Source organism: Rhipicephalus microplus, chromosome 4 (assembly GCF_043290135.1).
Source record: "Rhipicephalus microplus isolate Deutch F79 chromosome 4, USDA_Rmic, whole genome shotgun sequence".
NCBI lineage: Eukaryota > Metazoa > Arthropoda > Arachnida > Ixodida > Ixodidae > Rhipicephalus > Rhipicephalus microplus.
Genome location: NC_134703.1, coordinates 4,048,217 through 4,063,847, shown reverse-complemented (window position 1 = coordinate 4,063,847; position 15,631 = coordinate 4,048,217). Strand labels below are relative to the sequence as shown.

Here is a 15,631-nt window from a genome sequence, read left to right as displayed (position 1 = left end):
AAGAGCTTGGTTGCGCACCCTTGCATGACTTCCCTTTCCGAACACAGCGCAATAAAGTTTCAGCCTTCGTGAAAATTTGCATTGGGTGTCTTGGCCCTTGCTGTGCTACCATAAAGCCTCAACAACAGAATAAAGAAAATGGCTTCGGGTGCCCACATGACGGGAACTAATTTTTCTGTCATTGTCATCTCATTCATTCAAATATATCAGGTGTCCCTACTCCGGCTAGGTATTGATTTTCAGTAATTGTGATTTTATGCGCCCTCGAGTACCTTCGAGGATCAAATTGAATTTGCATGACTGGCAATGCGAGTTGCGATGAGGTGACTCCGTTTAATAAATTTTGATGCTTTCAGAGGCGCGTGTTGATACATCAATCAGTCTGGCCAATGTGTCTATATAATAAGCACGAGAGAGAGGAATTCGCTTAGCGACTCCAACACAACCATTTGCCATGCATCTGATAGTATTTTTCTCTTCCCGCTGCAGACCTTTGCGACCTTTTGTGCACTACGAAACAAATGGGACTAAGTTGCAGAAAACACTACCTTCACCAAAATATCGCTTCCCGATCTTCTGGAATACTGCAACATTTTTCGATTCTTCGCTGGGTGAGGACGTTCATATTCATATTTGTTGTTTTTTTCAATGCAAATTCGCTGTTCGCAAGTTGATGCAACATGGCGCGCAAGAACCACGACTCCTTGCGGTTACTATTGCGCAGTGTATAAATGCGTGATGTGAGCCCTCCTTCGGAAGTGTTGTTTTTTGGTGAGACAAACCTTCGGAGCGAATTTGATTCCGATTCACTCGAAGTTGCGTCGTCATGGGCATTGTGAAATTTGCTAAAGCGCTTTGTCTTTTCCTTGCGGGAAGCAAAGCTTTAGCCTATTAAGTGTTATGCTGTACTGAGCAGCTTTGAACTGTGCTCCTTGCAATCCGCCTTTTAATTATTATTATCTTTAATGTTTCATAGCGCATGAAACAAGGACAAAAAAACAGGATGTAGATGTAGATCCTAAACCCATGGCTCACACTCACACTGGGGGATCGACCAAGAATCGGGTAGCTTATCAAAAAAACAAAAAAGGAACAGGAGACACTAGTAGCACTGTGTTTCTTATTTTGTTTGTCCTCGTTTCATGCACTGTGAAAGACTGAAATTGTTAAACATGCAATATTTCTTGACAACTATAGCAAGTGCCAGAACCTGTCAAACATGTAAACAATAGCATTTTGATGACATGAAAGAAATGGGTTTTGTACAAATAATTCTGGTGCTTGCTTTTCTGTCATCATCGCTTTATTCATTCGACAAGGCCAGGGCTGATTATTTCGTGGAAGTCGGTACGTTCAGCTATCGTGATTTAATGCGAAATAAGACAATCAATAAACCACTCGCATAGACACTGAAAGAGACATACATATTGAGATAGGCACAGCTATAGACACAACTATAGACATACATATGGTCATACATACAGAAACCTACTAGGAAGACGATTAACTCTAATAAAAACGTAAAACAACTAACATATGACGCTGTCGAAAGTATACTACTATCGGCTCGTCATTACTCGACAACAGTGTAAAAAAAAATTGGGGGAGCCTTAAGCTCCCCCAATTTTCTTCAAGAGTTGAACACGATAGCAATATTTTGTTCCTAGTGCGTATTTCAAACACTTAGTGTATGAAATATTTTCGAATTTGCTATCCAACCACTACGTGGCATTGAAGGTGTAGTTACGTGTGCGTCTTTTGAAGTGGATGACTGGCTTTAAACGATGGAGTCATTGTGACAGTATTATGTTCTTACGGCCGATGGCAATGCACGCTTAAAACACGCATTATTAGGACAATTCTTCATATTGGTTTGTGAAGCATGTATACAGGACGCCTGTGTTTGTAATACATGAAAGTTACTTTCACTGCATTTCTAATCAGAGGGAATTATTGTCACTGTTCCACAAGTAGAAGCGTGGTTGTGTTTTTATGCAAAACACACGAAAAATTTAAAATTGTGTTGGGTTACGTTTTTATTAAATCATTATGACAGGCTTGCACAGTATATGACACTCTCGAATGACTGGATTTCACTGTGACCCTGACAGGAGACCCGCAAAGCAATATTTTAAAGAAAGAATATCAACGTCTCTGGAGGTAGTAAGAACAAATACAAGTGTTCTTTCGTGGTTAAAAAGAAATCTCTGCTTATTATGAAGGAATTTTGGGGTTTGATGTGCTTTAGCAGTGCTTGATGCACATATAGTAATGGTTCTGCCATGTTTGTTGTTTATCGTAATATTTAGCTCCTCATCGTGTGCGTGAAGTTTAACCGGAAATAGAGAAAAAAAGAGGCATGACTATGGTAGAACACTTGTTTGCCACGAAAACGGCCCACGTTCGATCCCCTCCGATACACAGAGTTTTTATTATTTACTTTATTTGCATCTTTCTAAATTTTTCGGTCATGCAAAGATGATATATTTTCCGCTCACAATCAATGACGCCTACACCGACACGAATTCCGGCCTTTCTGTGACACGAATTCTTTAGCGCTATGGGGTTGATAAGAAAAGCAAAAAACTGCTTCTTGGGGCACCCATTCTCGCCAGATTGAAGGACATTAATGAGTACACATTGAATGTAACGCCCAACATGTCATTCCGAAATTGCGAAGAAATATGTCTGCGACACTACTGCAAACACGAAGTAGAGGCACCTCAATTAGCTTTTCTCGTAATGAACGCGTTATACATTAGGACGGTAAATATGCCTCTTTCTGATATATACATAACTCGTACCTCCAGCGCGCTACAATATGTAACAGCGCGAGTTCGCACAAACTTTTCGAGTCTCACATACTGGGATACATCGCTAAAGTATACAACATTACTGCCTTGCTTGTTTTTGGCAACTAAATGTCTGTTCGTTTAACGCCGTTGTCAATTGTCATGGCGTGATTCGTGTAACAGTTTCCACTTCCGCTGACAACACTGGGCACCGACGGATGAGATGTTTCCTGTAAAGCGAGAAAAAAACACAAACAGTCAGGAGATCTATAGTACGGAAGAAAAATGTGGGCATGCACTAATAAATTAATAGTGCGTGTTGCTCTTTCTGGTGAGTCACTGCTTGTCACATAATTTACTCTGGTTAAAGATACAGGTTAAGCCTAACTTGGGAAGTCGAGCTCCTAACGACACTTACAAGAGAGCTTATCTCCTTGGGAATTTAACAGGCTATTTATCAAGAGTGTTATATAGGAGACAAGCGAAGTCTTAGCAAAAATAACTACATGGTGCGTTCTTTGTTTCTTTTTTTTCAAAACTGCACGATACCTACAATGGAGCCAAATATCACTTTTTTTTAAGTGCGCTTGATTTTGTTACTTTTGCGGTACTGTTCCTCGCCTCAAATTTATACCGGCTTCTCCATCATTCTTTATGACCTGCCTAATAAAACTCAGCGTCCCCTTCAGTGTAACAGCGGCTATAGCGCTCTCGGCTGCTGATGCGAGGTCGTGGGTTCTATTTCGGGCGTGGTAGTCACATTTCAATAGAGGTGAAATGGTAAAGGTCCATGTACTGTGCGATGACATACCCTTTAAAAAAACATCAGATGGTCAAAGTTTTTACAGCCCCGCACTACTGAGTCTCTCATAATCCTATCGTGCTTTTAGGAAGCGAAACCCCAGTGATTATTATTATTATTATTATTATTATTATTATTATTAGAATGATTATTATTATTATTATTATTATTATTAGTAGTAGTAGTAGTAGTAGTAGTAGTAGTAGTAGTAGTAGTAGTAGTATTCCAACTCAGCCATCAAGCAGAGCTTACATATTTTTAGTCTGGAAGCACTTTATTGGCAGCGCTTGATTCGTTCTCGCAGTCGAAGTATCGAGGGCACACAAAAAAATTCAGGTGCCTGTATTCGATAGGCGTAAGTTATACCACTGCAAAGGTTTATTTGTGAGCTAACATCTACATATATAATCACGGCACGTTATAGCTCCTCACTAATTTATTATTTTTACTTTTTGTGGCAATCATCATCACACAATCATCACTATCATCAGCCTAACTACACCCACTGCAGGGCAAAGGCCTGTCCCACGATCCACCAATCAACCCGGTCTTGTGCTTTCTGCTGCCATGATATAGCTGCGAACATTCTAATCTCTTCGACCCAGCTAACTTTCTGTCTCCCCTAAGTGCATTTGCCTTCTCTTGGAATGCAGTTAGTTACCCTCAACGACCAGCGGTTATTCTGCTTAAGTGCTGCATGCCCAGCTCATGTCTATTCTTTCTTTTTTATTTCAACTATGATACCCTTAACCTCGGTTTGTTCTCTGACCCATTCTGCGTTGTCCTTGTTTCTTAAGGTTAAGCCTATCATTTTCCTTTCCGTTACTCATTGTGTTGTCCTCAATTTAGACTGAACTCTCTTTGTAAGCCTCCAGGTTTCTGCTTCATTGGTGCAGAAATATGCAGCTGCTATGTACCTTTTCCTTACACAACTTTCAGCGTCTCTGCACCTATGGCATGGCGCTGTTTCCCGCCGAGACTGTTTTATATTACTTTAGTTTTATGCACAATAATTTTCAGACCTACTTTTCTACTGTCCGTGTGCAGTTCAGTAATCACGAGATGTAATTCATCCCCTGAGTTACTCATCCAGGCATGGCCAGTGGCAATTAGCATGATAAGATACTTTTCAATAAATCTCATTCTTAACTCTTCCCAATCTTGGGTCCTAAAAACCTCCTGTAATCACGCGCTGAATAGCACTGGAGAGATCTTGTCTCCTTTCCTTACATCCTTATTGGTTGGGATTCCGACGCTTTTTTTATGGACGACTATGATGGGGGCTGTGGATCCACTGTATGTTTCTTTCAGTATGTTTGCGTAGGGTTCGTCGACGCCTTGATTCCGTAGTGCCTGCATCCTTGCCGATGTTTCAACGTGATCGATAGTAGCAATATGGTCCGCTGTGAAGTAGCCAGTACGAAATCCTGCTTGTTCCTTTTGTTTATTGAACTCTAATACCACCCTGGTTTTATTAGCTATTAGTTTTTTGTATATAGTTTGTAGAAAACGGAGAGTAGACTAATCATCCTGTAACTTTTCAATTTCTTGATATCTTTTTTTTTCTTTTGGATGAAGATGATGTTGGCATTTTTCCAAGAGTATGGTACCCTTCTCGTCAAAAAAGACTTCGTATATAAGGTGGCCTGTTTTTCAAACATAGTTTTTTCGCCATTTATTAGCAAGTTCGTTGTTACCTTTTCTTCACGAGTGGCTTTGTCTCTCTGCATGCTGTCTAGTGCTTTTATTACTTAAACTGTCGCTACACGTAAGGCGAATCCTTCTGGCCTATTATTGCTTCTTATGATATCAACCTGGTAGGTTCGGCTTCTGTACAGCTCGCTGTAGAACTCCTCTGCCCCTTGATTTATCCTCTTCATATGGGCTATGACACTGCCTGCCTTGTCGCTTAATGCATACATCTGATTTTCGGTTATGTACAACTTTGTCTTCGCAGCTTTTAGGCTTCTGCGGTTTTACAGCCTGCTCCATTTTCTCCATGTGATACCTATTGATGTCAGCTACCTTACGCCTATTGATTAACTTCGAAAGCTCCACAAGCTCTGTATTCTCGGTTAGATTTTAGGTTTTCGTGGTGTGTCGCCTCTTAATATGATTTTTTGTCTCCTGGAATAGTTTTCCAGTCTTCTGTGTAGTGACAGTAGCTTCGACTTCAATTGTAGAGTTTTTTTATGATATTAGTAAGATTATTGTTCATTGATTCAATACTAACGTCGGTTACATTGTTTAGAGCTGCGAATTTATTCTTTAGTGAAACTCTGAATTTCTGTAGTTTTCCTGTGACTGCTAGTTCTTTATTTGACTTCTTGTGCATTAGCTTATGCATTTTTTTCTGGTGAATTCGAGCTCCAACAACACTAAATCAATTTTTGACATTCTAATAGCATTTAAATGTCATATACATACCTCCATCTTCATCGAGACAGGTGTGTGTTCCTTTGCTGACTGCTCCTTCTTGTGGGTTTTCATCATCAGGTATATTCTTCTCATGCAAGGTGATATCAAGCTCGGATCTACATCGACGGACTTCTTAAACGCTGCATAAAGACAAGGAAACCACAGACATTTATTGTAGCACAACTGCGCACTACAGAGAAACAACTTAGTTACTTCGCTTACAAATACCGACCTCTGGGGTCTGTCTTCTGGGTACTCGAAGTCTTTACCCTGCACTACATGTTTAGTACTGAACTACTTTTGAAATCATCGTGATGGTAAATATACCTTCTTTTATTTGGTAGCGGTTAGGGGAGTGGAGTTATTGGCATTTAGTGACATTTTATTTCTTCGGTGTAAAGGCATGCAAGTTCAGGCGTCCTGAAAGTCGGGACACTCTGCGTCTTTTGCAGTGGAATGCCACACGCAAACAGAACTGTGAAAGCCAAGCCACCATATATATATATATATATATATATATATATATAAGTGGTGTTCATCAAGAAATGAAGAAATAGTGATTACCAGGCTGCGTTGTCGAGTCCCCTTATTATTGAAATTTCACCTTCATAGGTCGGGTCTGGCACACTCGCCTTTGTGCCTTTATTGTAATGAGAGGGAATCTTTGGAGCACTTCTTTTTGTCACGCTAGAAATTCGAAACTCAAAGGGAAAATCTACTAAAGGAACCCCTACGAAAGTTGGGCTTAAACTTGACGCTTCCGTTGATTCTTTCACTTGGCGCAGTCGCATTCGGATTCAGCCACAGGAGCGTTTTTACCGCTGTGACAAATTTCTTACGAGAATCTAAAAGACTGGAATGCTAAAATATGTAACTTAAGTTTTTTATGTATGTATTTTTCCTTTTTTGTATGTGTATGTTTTCTTTTCAAGTTTTTTGTTTAGAATTTGGACACCTTTAATTATTACCTATATTACCTAAGTAATCCAACCCTCTCTTTCAAGAAGTGAATTAATTTAAAAAGCAAGGCACCGTCCCATTTATGACCTATCCCCATAGGTGGGTTGCGCCAAGGTGTTTAGGAAGCAAGCAACCAACCAACCAAAGCTGCAGCTGCTGCTGAAACCGCTGGCTGCTGTCTCAGTGCTGTTAGGCCCAATAAACGGTTGCTCTACCCCGGCGTGCGTCTAGCAGTATTCTTACATTTGGTGACAAGTGCTGATTGTCTCAAACTGAATCTCCGTCCCCGGACTCTACCTCAGCCCCTCGGCTCGCCAATGCCTGACAACATGACTCAGCCCCCTGCAGTGATAATCCCATCTGTCACCTGTTCCGGAATGCCACGACGGCGAGATCCAGTGATTTTCAACGCGACCGACGACCAAGACGCCGAAGACTGGCTGTCGCAGTTTGCAGCGGTAAGCGCCCGCAATAAGTGGGATGACACAGACAAGCTCGCTTACCTCAATTTCTATCTCGCGGGTGTGGAAGAACTGTGGTTTAACAACCACAAAGCGGAAATACCCTCTTGGCCAACCTTCAAGACGCGCTGCGCAGAAGTATTTGGCCGACCCGCTGTTCGCAAGCTCCACGCCGAACAGCGCCTGCGCTGCCGCGCACAGCGCTCAGGCGAGACCTTTACCTTGTATATTGAGGATGTTCTGGACCTCTGCCGTCGTATCGATTCCGAAGTGTCTGACACTGACAAAATACGGCACATCATGAAAGGTATCGAGGACGGCGCCTTTCACGTGCTCGTTGCGAAAAAGCCCGCAAACCGTCACCCAGCACTTTAAGCGGGCATTCGGCAGAGTTCGACTAACTGCAGTCGTTAAACCAACGCACGAACGGTTCGTTCAACAGGGACTAAATATGCGTGACACTGCGTGTCGTGCGCAAACGCCCGGCATGGACGGACGAACGGGGAGGGCAACTTCGCTGCGATCGCCTCCTGTCGATGCTGCACTGCAATGCTCGGCGTGGGCGGCGATCATGAAAACAAGTTATATAGGTTATACGCTATTGTGGAAGCGAAGCACTATGCAACGAATAGAAGATGTTATGAGATAATTGATTGATTTGATTGATTGACATGTAGGGTTTAACGTCCAAAACAACCATATGATTATGAGAGACACCGTAGTGAAGGCTCCGAAAATTTCGACCACCTGGGGTTCTTTAACGCGCACTCAAATCTGAGTACACGGGCCTAAAACATTTCCGCCTCCATCGGAAATGCAGCCGCCGCAGCCGGGATTCGATCACGCGACCTTGCGGGTCTGCAGCCGAGTACCTTAGCCTCTAGACCACCGCGGCGGGCAAGATGTTATGAGAGGAGATGTTATGAGAAGCATGTACGACATGCAGTCAGTGCACACAGCAAGTGCCCTCGCGTTTCCATCATGCCGGCACGGGCGGGCCGAAACCAAGTGAAAGTTGCCGAACATGGGCAATGCGGATAACTCGCTTCAATGTGCTGAATTAGTTTGAACTAAGAGGAACACTGACAACGCTAATAAAAGTAAGCTGTTCGTCAGCGGTCGTGTACCCACACAGTGACCACAACTTCGAAGCGATATATAGAAAAAGTAGCCTTAGTATGTCATCTGTATCAACCTGGCTGCTGGTGTAAGTGCGTTGCCGGCACACGCGAAGGAAATGTCGCATACAATTTCTTTTACAGAAAATATAGTCCCCTGCGTTAAAGCTCATGCAAACTTATGTCTTTTTCTCCTTGCGACAATCGTTATCAAACATCCAGCGTGTAAGCGATCGTGGATACAACTAATCATGCGCACGGTGGTACACAGCGAGCGACTTCCCAGCGCGTTGAAAGAACCGTGCCTGCAGCAGTCTAAAAGAATACTGCCACCCCTGCCATGGGCACTCAACACCCTTGTGCACCCTTCTCGCACCCTCCTCAGAGGGTGCTAAAAAAGTGAAGGACATCGAAGGCACCCTTCCTTAAGGGTGTTTGTAACACCCTACAGTTTTTTACATGTACACCCTATTCTAAGGGTGCATGGTAAAGCACCCTTTTTGGAAGGTGCTGAATTAACACCCTTGAGGTGTCGTCCACGGGACAAGCTCATTTACACCCTTCTGGGTGTAAAAATTTTTACTGTGTGCGAATGGTCTCGTCGCTGTAAGTATAGATAGCTACATCACTCTTTAAGACACCGCGAACATGGGACATTTACCTATTGTTCATTTGCGACTATAAAATGACGACGACGTAAATTCCACGCTAGCTGCATTTTGCGATCGCCGGTGGTCGCTTAGACGTACTCGTCGTAAGCCTAGCGACGTCGTCGGCAAGCCGGCACGGTATGGCAGGCGGGGCGCCTGGCTGGTTCACTGGCTTTTAAACATAACCGCCGCTGCTATGTTTGTGTTCGCGGACTCGTGCACTAGCACCGCGAATGCTGGTTCGGCCGACATGATCGCATGCCATCTGATAATTCGTATTCTAATGCTGGAGGGATGTTGAAGATTAGATGGATCCATATTAAAAGACAGGTGCACTTCGGTGCTACAAACGTGCCCATGTAAATTTTAGCGTTACGGTGTCAATGTTTATTGTTTTTCAAGCCGAGTAAAAGTCACCCACTGGCACTACATGGGAGGTCAAAATAGTGTGCTATATATATCTGAAAGTTTGTTCTCTGACGTGTAGCGCGGGCGGTAAGCTTTTGTGGTGTTTTCCTTTGATATAGTAGTGTGTATATATGTGTATGTATGTGTGTTGCATAACCAAATTATTGCGTTCGTCATTGCTAATTAAATTGGAATAAACATAAATTATACTCCACAAGTGCAGTGTTGCCATTTTATTGCCATTCGTCCAGACGGTTAAACTGTCAGTCCCACTGGAGCATTCTACTGGGACCAACTTTTAAACCAAGTGGAGTAAGTGCTAGGGGGTAACAGTTGAATCCTTGCAGTTGCTCCCGCAGTTAGTCCAAAATTGGTTCAAAAACTGTGGCAACGCATTTAGTCAAATAAAGGACCAGTGGCATACCCCACTTTAGTTCTTTTCAGCTTAGAGTGAGCTTATTCAGCACTGCCAGAGTTTCGACGAGCTGCGGAGAGAGCGGATTTCTACTCAACGTCCAAACCTCGACGCGACCTCTACATCTGGGTTAACCATTGGCGCTGTTTCCTCCGAACAAACTACGTTAATGCAGCAAATCCAGCATTTTGTCCGAGAAGAAGTTTCGCGCCAATTATCTTTTGTGCCGTACGTCCCGAACAGTGCGCACACGCTGACGCCAATGCTCCGCAAGGCAATCGAAGAGCAAGTTTCTGACGCCCTGTCTCCCACATACAATCCTCCGCCTATCTGCGCTCCTCTCACTTACGCCGAGGCCGCCAGACAATCGCCGCGGTCGCTACCAACCGTCACGGATCTTGCTAGACATCCCCGTCCCCTCTACGCAGCAAGTCCACCTACCCGTCGCCATCCACCTCCTATTCGTCACCCACACAACCATCAACAAACCCTTGGCGCACTCCAGACAACAGGCCAATTTGCTACTTCTGCCAGCTTTCTGGTCATGTAGCACGCTACTGCCGTCCTCGGGATTACAACCCAACTGCTGGTGAGGCGACTTACGACTCCTATCGTCCAGAGCTACCACAGCCATCTTCGTTCCACCACACGTTGGATCAGTCGCCGCTACGTCGCCACGGCTTCGACAGGAATCGGTCGCCCTCACCACGGCGCCGCTTTATTTCTCCGATGCTTCCTCGATCACCACCCGCCCAAACGGAAAACTGACCATCGCAGTTTTCGAGACAAGAGCTGCGCATGTATCGAAACCTTCAAGGCCTCCGTTTTTACCTATAATGAGATAACTGTGCATATTGATGGTGTACCTGCGAAAGCACTCGTAGATATTGGTGCTGCCGTGTCTGTGTTAAGTGGTGAACTGTGCCGCCAGTTGAAGAAGCTTATGCTGCCGCCTTCCGATGTCTCTCTCCGCCCGGCCACTGCGCATCACATCCAACTTTCTGCGGCGTGCACAGCTCGACTGGTCATCCAAAATATTTTGTATGTGGTCGAATTCGTTGTGTTTTCCCCATGTGCGCACGATATCATCTTAGGCTGGGACTTCCTCTGCGCTCATCATGCCATCGTTCACTGTGCGCGTGCTGAACTAGAGTTGTTGACGATGTGTGAACTGCCCCTGTGTGAAGCGCCGACGTCTGAAGAACCTTCTTTCAAGCCGCTATCTTCCCAGTCACCGTAGCCGCAGACACTCACATCCCTCCTCTATCCTGTGTTGATGTGCTACTCTTCTGCGACGACGCACTCTCAGTCACCGCCCTCTTTATCCCCTCTGATACCTTCGGCTCTCGCAAAAGCTTCCTTCTCCTGTTTGCAGTTGTCACCGTAGAAAACTCACGTGGCTCCATTTATATAATGGACTCACTTCCTTCCCCGGCCATATTATTCCGTGGCGAACTCCTCGGTCACCTTGAGGAAATTGATTCTGTTTCATCCAGTCACCTACCTGATGACTTGTCATCATCCCACTTAAACACCATTACCTCTGATACCGCTCCCACTTATCTCCGGAGGTTTTTTTCCCCATCCATTGAACCTAAACTTCCCGCTGCTCAGCGCACCCAACTCCTGGCTTCACTCAATTGCTTCAAGATGTTTTTTGACCATAGCCAACCTTCTTTGGGTCGCACGTCTGCCATCGTTCACAAAATCGACACCGGTAGCCATGCACCTTTGCGCCAGCGCCCATGTCGAGATTCTCACGCTGAACGCCGTGCCATTGATGATCAGGTGAACTATATGCTTCGACGTGGTGTAATAAAACCTTCAAAAAGCCCTTGGGCCTCTCCGGTTGTACTTGTGAAAAAAAAAAGAATGGCGGCATCAGATTTTGCGTTGATTACAGGCGTCTTAACAAGATCACCCGAAAAGATGTTTATCCGCTGCCCAGAAACAATGACGCAATCGATTGCCTGCAAGGAGCAGAGTTCTTTTCTTCTTTATATCTTCGATCCGGCTACTGGCAGGTCCCTATGAATGAAGCCGACTGCTCCAAGACTGCGTTTGTAACGCCTGACGGATTGTACGAGTTTAACGTCATGCCATTCGGCCTCTGTAATGCGCCTGCCACCTTCGAGCGTCTCTTGAACAACATCCTTAGAGGCTTTAAATGAAACACATGCCTGTGCTATTTGAATGAAGTCGTCGTTTTCCCGAAGGACTTCAACTCCCACCTCAGCCGCCTCGCAAGCGTCCTGACTTGTCTTTCGAACGCTGGACTGCAGCTGAATTTGAAGAAATGCCACTTCGCTGCCGGCCAGCTTACCATCTTAGAGCATGTTGTTAGCAAGCATGGTGTCCGTCCTGATCCAACCAAGCTTCGCGCTGTCGGCGACTTTCCCAGGCCGGCTACACTAAAGGAACTCCGCAGCTTCATCGGGCTCTGCTCATATTTTCGCCGTTTTGTGTGCAATTTCGCCACCATAATCGCACCCCTGACGCAGCTACTTGCCGACAACCAAGACGTCTCGGCGTGGTCCCCAGCATGCGACGAAGCATTCGCGTCTTTACGCCATCTTCTGACATCTCCACCTATCCTACACCACTTTGATCCAGACGCTCCAACCGAAATCCATACGGACGCTAGTGGAGTTAGCCTCGGCGCTATTCTTGCTCAGCGTAAATCTGGCTTCGATGAGTATGTTGTGTCCTACGCTAGTCGCACCCTCACTAAAGTGGAAAAGAACTATTCAGTCACCGAAAAAGAATGCCTTGCCATTGTTTGGGCAATCACAAAATTCCGACCTTACGTATATGGCCGCCCATTTGACGTCGTGACTGATCGCCACGCATTGTGTTGGTTGTCGTCGTTAAAAGACCCATCAGGTCGCCTAGCTCGCTGGGCACTACGTCTCCAAGATTACGATATTCGTGTAATTTATCGGTGAGGCCACAAGCATTCGTATGCCCACAATTATGTTGCAGCGTTTGTTTCCAGCTGTGAATGTTCTTCACTTGAACAGGCCGACATGTCCGCTGAGAAACGCCAGGATCCATGGATAGCGTCTCTCTTAGAGTACCTGTCTCAAACGTCTCCACGTACCTACAACCGTTTACTTCGACGAACTGCTCGCCATTTTACCATCCGTGACGGTCTTCTGTACCGGCGAAACTACCTATCTGATGGCCGCAAATGGTTGGTGGTAATACCTCGCCACCTGCATTCTGACGTCTGTGCCTCCTTCCACGCGGATCCACAATGCGCCCACGCAGGTGTAGTGAAGACGTATGCTCGCCTACAAATTCGATATTACTGGTGCGGAATGCACCGCTTTGTTAGGCAGTATGTCCGTTGATATTCCTTGTGCCAACACCGGAAGAGCTCCCCTCGCACATCCACAGGGCCCCTCCAGCCACTGCCTTGTCCTTCTCGGCCTTTCAGCCGTATCGGAATCGACTTGTACGGTCCCCTACCATACACACCAATTGGAAACCACGGGGTCATCGTAGCCGTGGACCACACTATGTGCTACGCCAAAACTTCGGCGCTTCCCGAGGCCACTGCGCGTGAAGTTGGCCTGTTCATTCTGCACAACCTCGTCCTTCGGAATGGTGCACCCCACGAGCTTCTCAGTGACCGGGGGCGTTCTTTCTTGTCGGAAGCTGTAGAAGCCCTCCTACGCGAATGCAACATTGTGCACCGAACAACGACCGCATACCACCCCCAAACCAACGGGATGACCGAGCGATTCAATCGAAAGCTGGGTGTCATGCTCTCCATGTATGTTTCTGAAGACCATACGAACTGGGACCGCATACTGCCATTCGTTACTTACGCTTACAATAGCGCAATTAAATCGACAACTGGATTCTCCCCATTCTTCCTTCTTTATGGTCGGGAACTTTCATCCTTCTTGGACACTATCCTTCTGTACCGCCCAGACCCTTCAGAATCAACTTTGGCCGAAGCCGCCACATATGCCGATGAATGTCGGCAGCTAGCACGTTCGCTAACTACGCACGATCAGGCTCGCCAGAAGCACTCGCATGACCGACGCTCATCCCCTTCGTCATACGCACCTGGGGCAATCGTGTGGTTCCACGTGCCATCGTCTGCCCGAGGCCTTTGCTCAAAGTTCATACCCAAGTATGACGGTCCGTACCAGATCCTGCGCCAGACTTCACCAGTCAACTACATAGTTGAACCTATTCAGCTACCTACAGGTCAACGGCGCCACGAGCGTGAGACTGTGCACGTCGAGCGTCTAAAACCTCACTACGACCGACCAGTCCTGTCTGTGCCATAGGTCGTCAGGATGGCTCCTTTCGCACTGGGGAGTCAATGTAGTGACAAATACGGGCCCTAAGAACGACGAAGAAGACGTTTGTTGTGGCGGAGGCCCGTGCTGCTGTAGCTATATATATATATATATATATATATATATATATATATATATATATATCATCGAACGCATTATTCGAAGATCGTAGGTTCGATTCCTGCTCACGGCTGGTTGTTTTTTCATCCACTTTTCTTTCTTCTTATTTACATTCCACTGGTTCTAATAACTTCCCCTGTACATACCTTGACATTATTGTCTGTTAGATCTCATTAACATTGTGCTAAAACACGGAAAAACGAGCCCTTAGGTATAGACTTTTTTCCCTTATTTTTCAATAAACGAGGGTCTCGTACTGACAGACTTGGTGTCATGAGGTTGTATACGAGTGACTATTAATCAGCTGCCCGCTCATAATAAGTTCACGTGCTACGTGACGTCAAACATGCGCATAAAAAGAGTGTTTTCACACTCGTCGCTTGGCTTATAGATGGCGCTGACTGTCACTCCTACTTTTAAATTCACATATAAACCCAAAAAAAGTGGATGGGGGAAGGCCGCTGTGGTAGCTCAGTGGTTAGAGCATCGAATGCGTTATTCGAAGGTCGTAGGTTCCATTCCTGCTCATGGCTGCTTTTTTTTCATCCACTTTTCTTTCTTTTCTTCTTATTTACATTCCATTAGTTCTAATAACTTCCCCTGTACATTCCTTGGCATTATTGCCTATTAGATCTCAATAATATTGTGTTAAAACATAGAAAAACGAGCCCTTAGGTATACACTTCTTTCCCTTATATATATATATAACTATATATATATATATATATATATATATATATATATATATATATATATATATATATATATATATATATTTAATAAACTTTGAGAATAGTGCAAGGGAAACAAATTATTTATTTATTTATTCTTAACAGTGTCGGCTGGTGGTCCAGCCTTCTTCGGAGGATGTAAGCGAAATGGCACAAGTTGCACAACCCGTAGCAGAGGGCCGCCGTCAACGTTAGGCGCCACAAAAAAAAAAAGAAAAAGGGGGAAAATCTAACTAACGAGGCAATCGACAGACACCAAAGCGAAAAAGAAGAAAGGAACGACGGAGAGCCACCGGAAGTCGGCGGGAAATTCATGTATTGTCATGACGGGTACATTAGATGCGCCGCCAGAGGAAACGACCAGCGAAAAGGGGAAAAGTGAAGAATATTGTCGCTTTCTCGCACCCCACACATTGGTTCAGTTAAAAGTTCAGGTGGTT

At 45.0% G+C, this 15,631-nt stretch overlaps 1 protein-coding gene across 1 annotated transcript in view; it reads right to left on the bottom strand.

Moving 5' to 3' along the window:
- Positions 1-1,345: 1,345 nt before the first annotated feature.
- LOC119172607 (sodium-coupled monocarboxylate transporter 1-like) overlaps positions 1,346-15,631 on the bottom strand; it is a 41,370-nt gene continuing 27,084 nt past the window's right edge. The window contains exons 16-17 of the mRNA XM_075892113.1: positions 6,022-6,152; positions 1,346-3,022 (exon numbers count right to left, since the gene is read on the bottom strand). Coding sequence (XP_075748228.1) covers positions 2,918-3,022; positions 6,022-6,152 — 236 coding nt within the window. The 3' untranslated portion in view covers positions 1,346-2,917. The remainder of the gene's footprint in view (positions 3,023-6,021; positions 6,153-15,631) is intronic.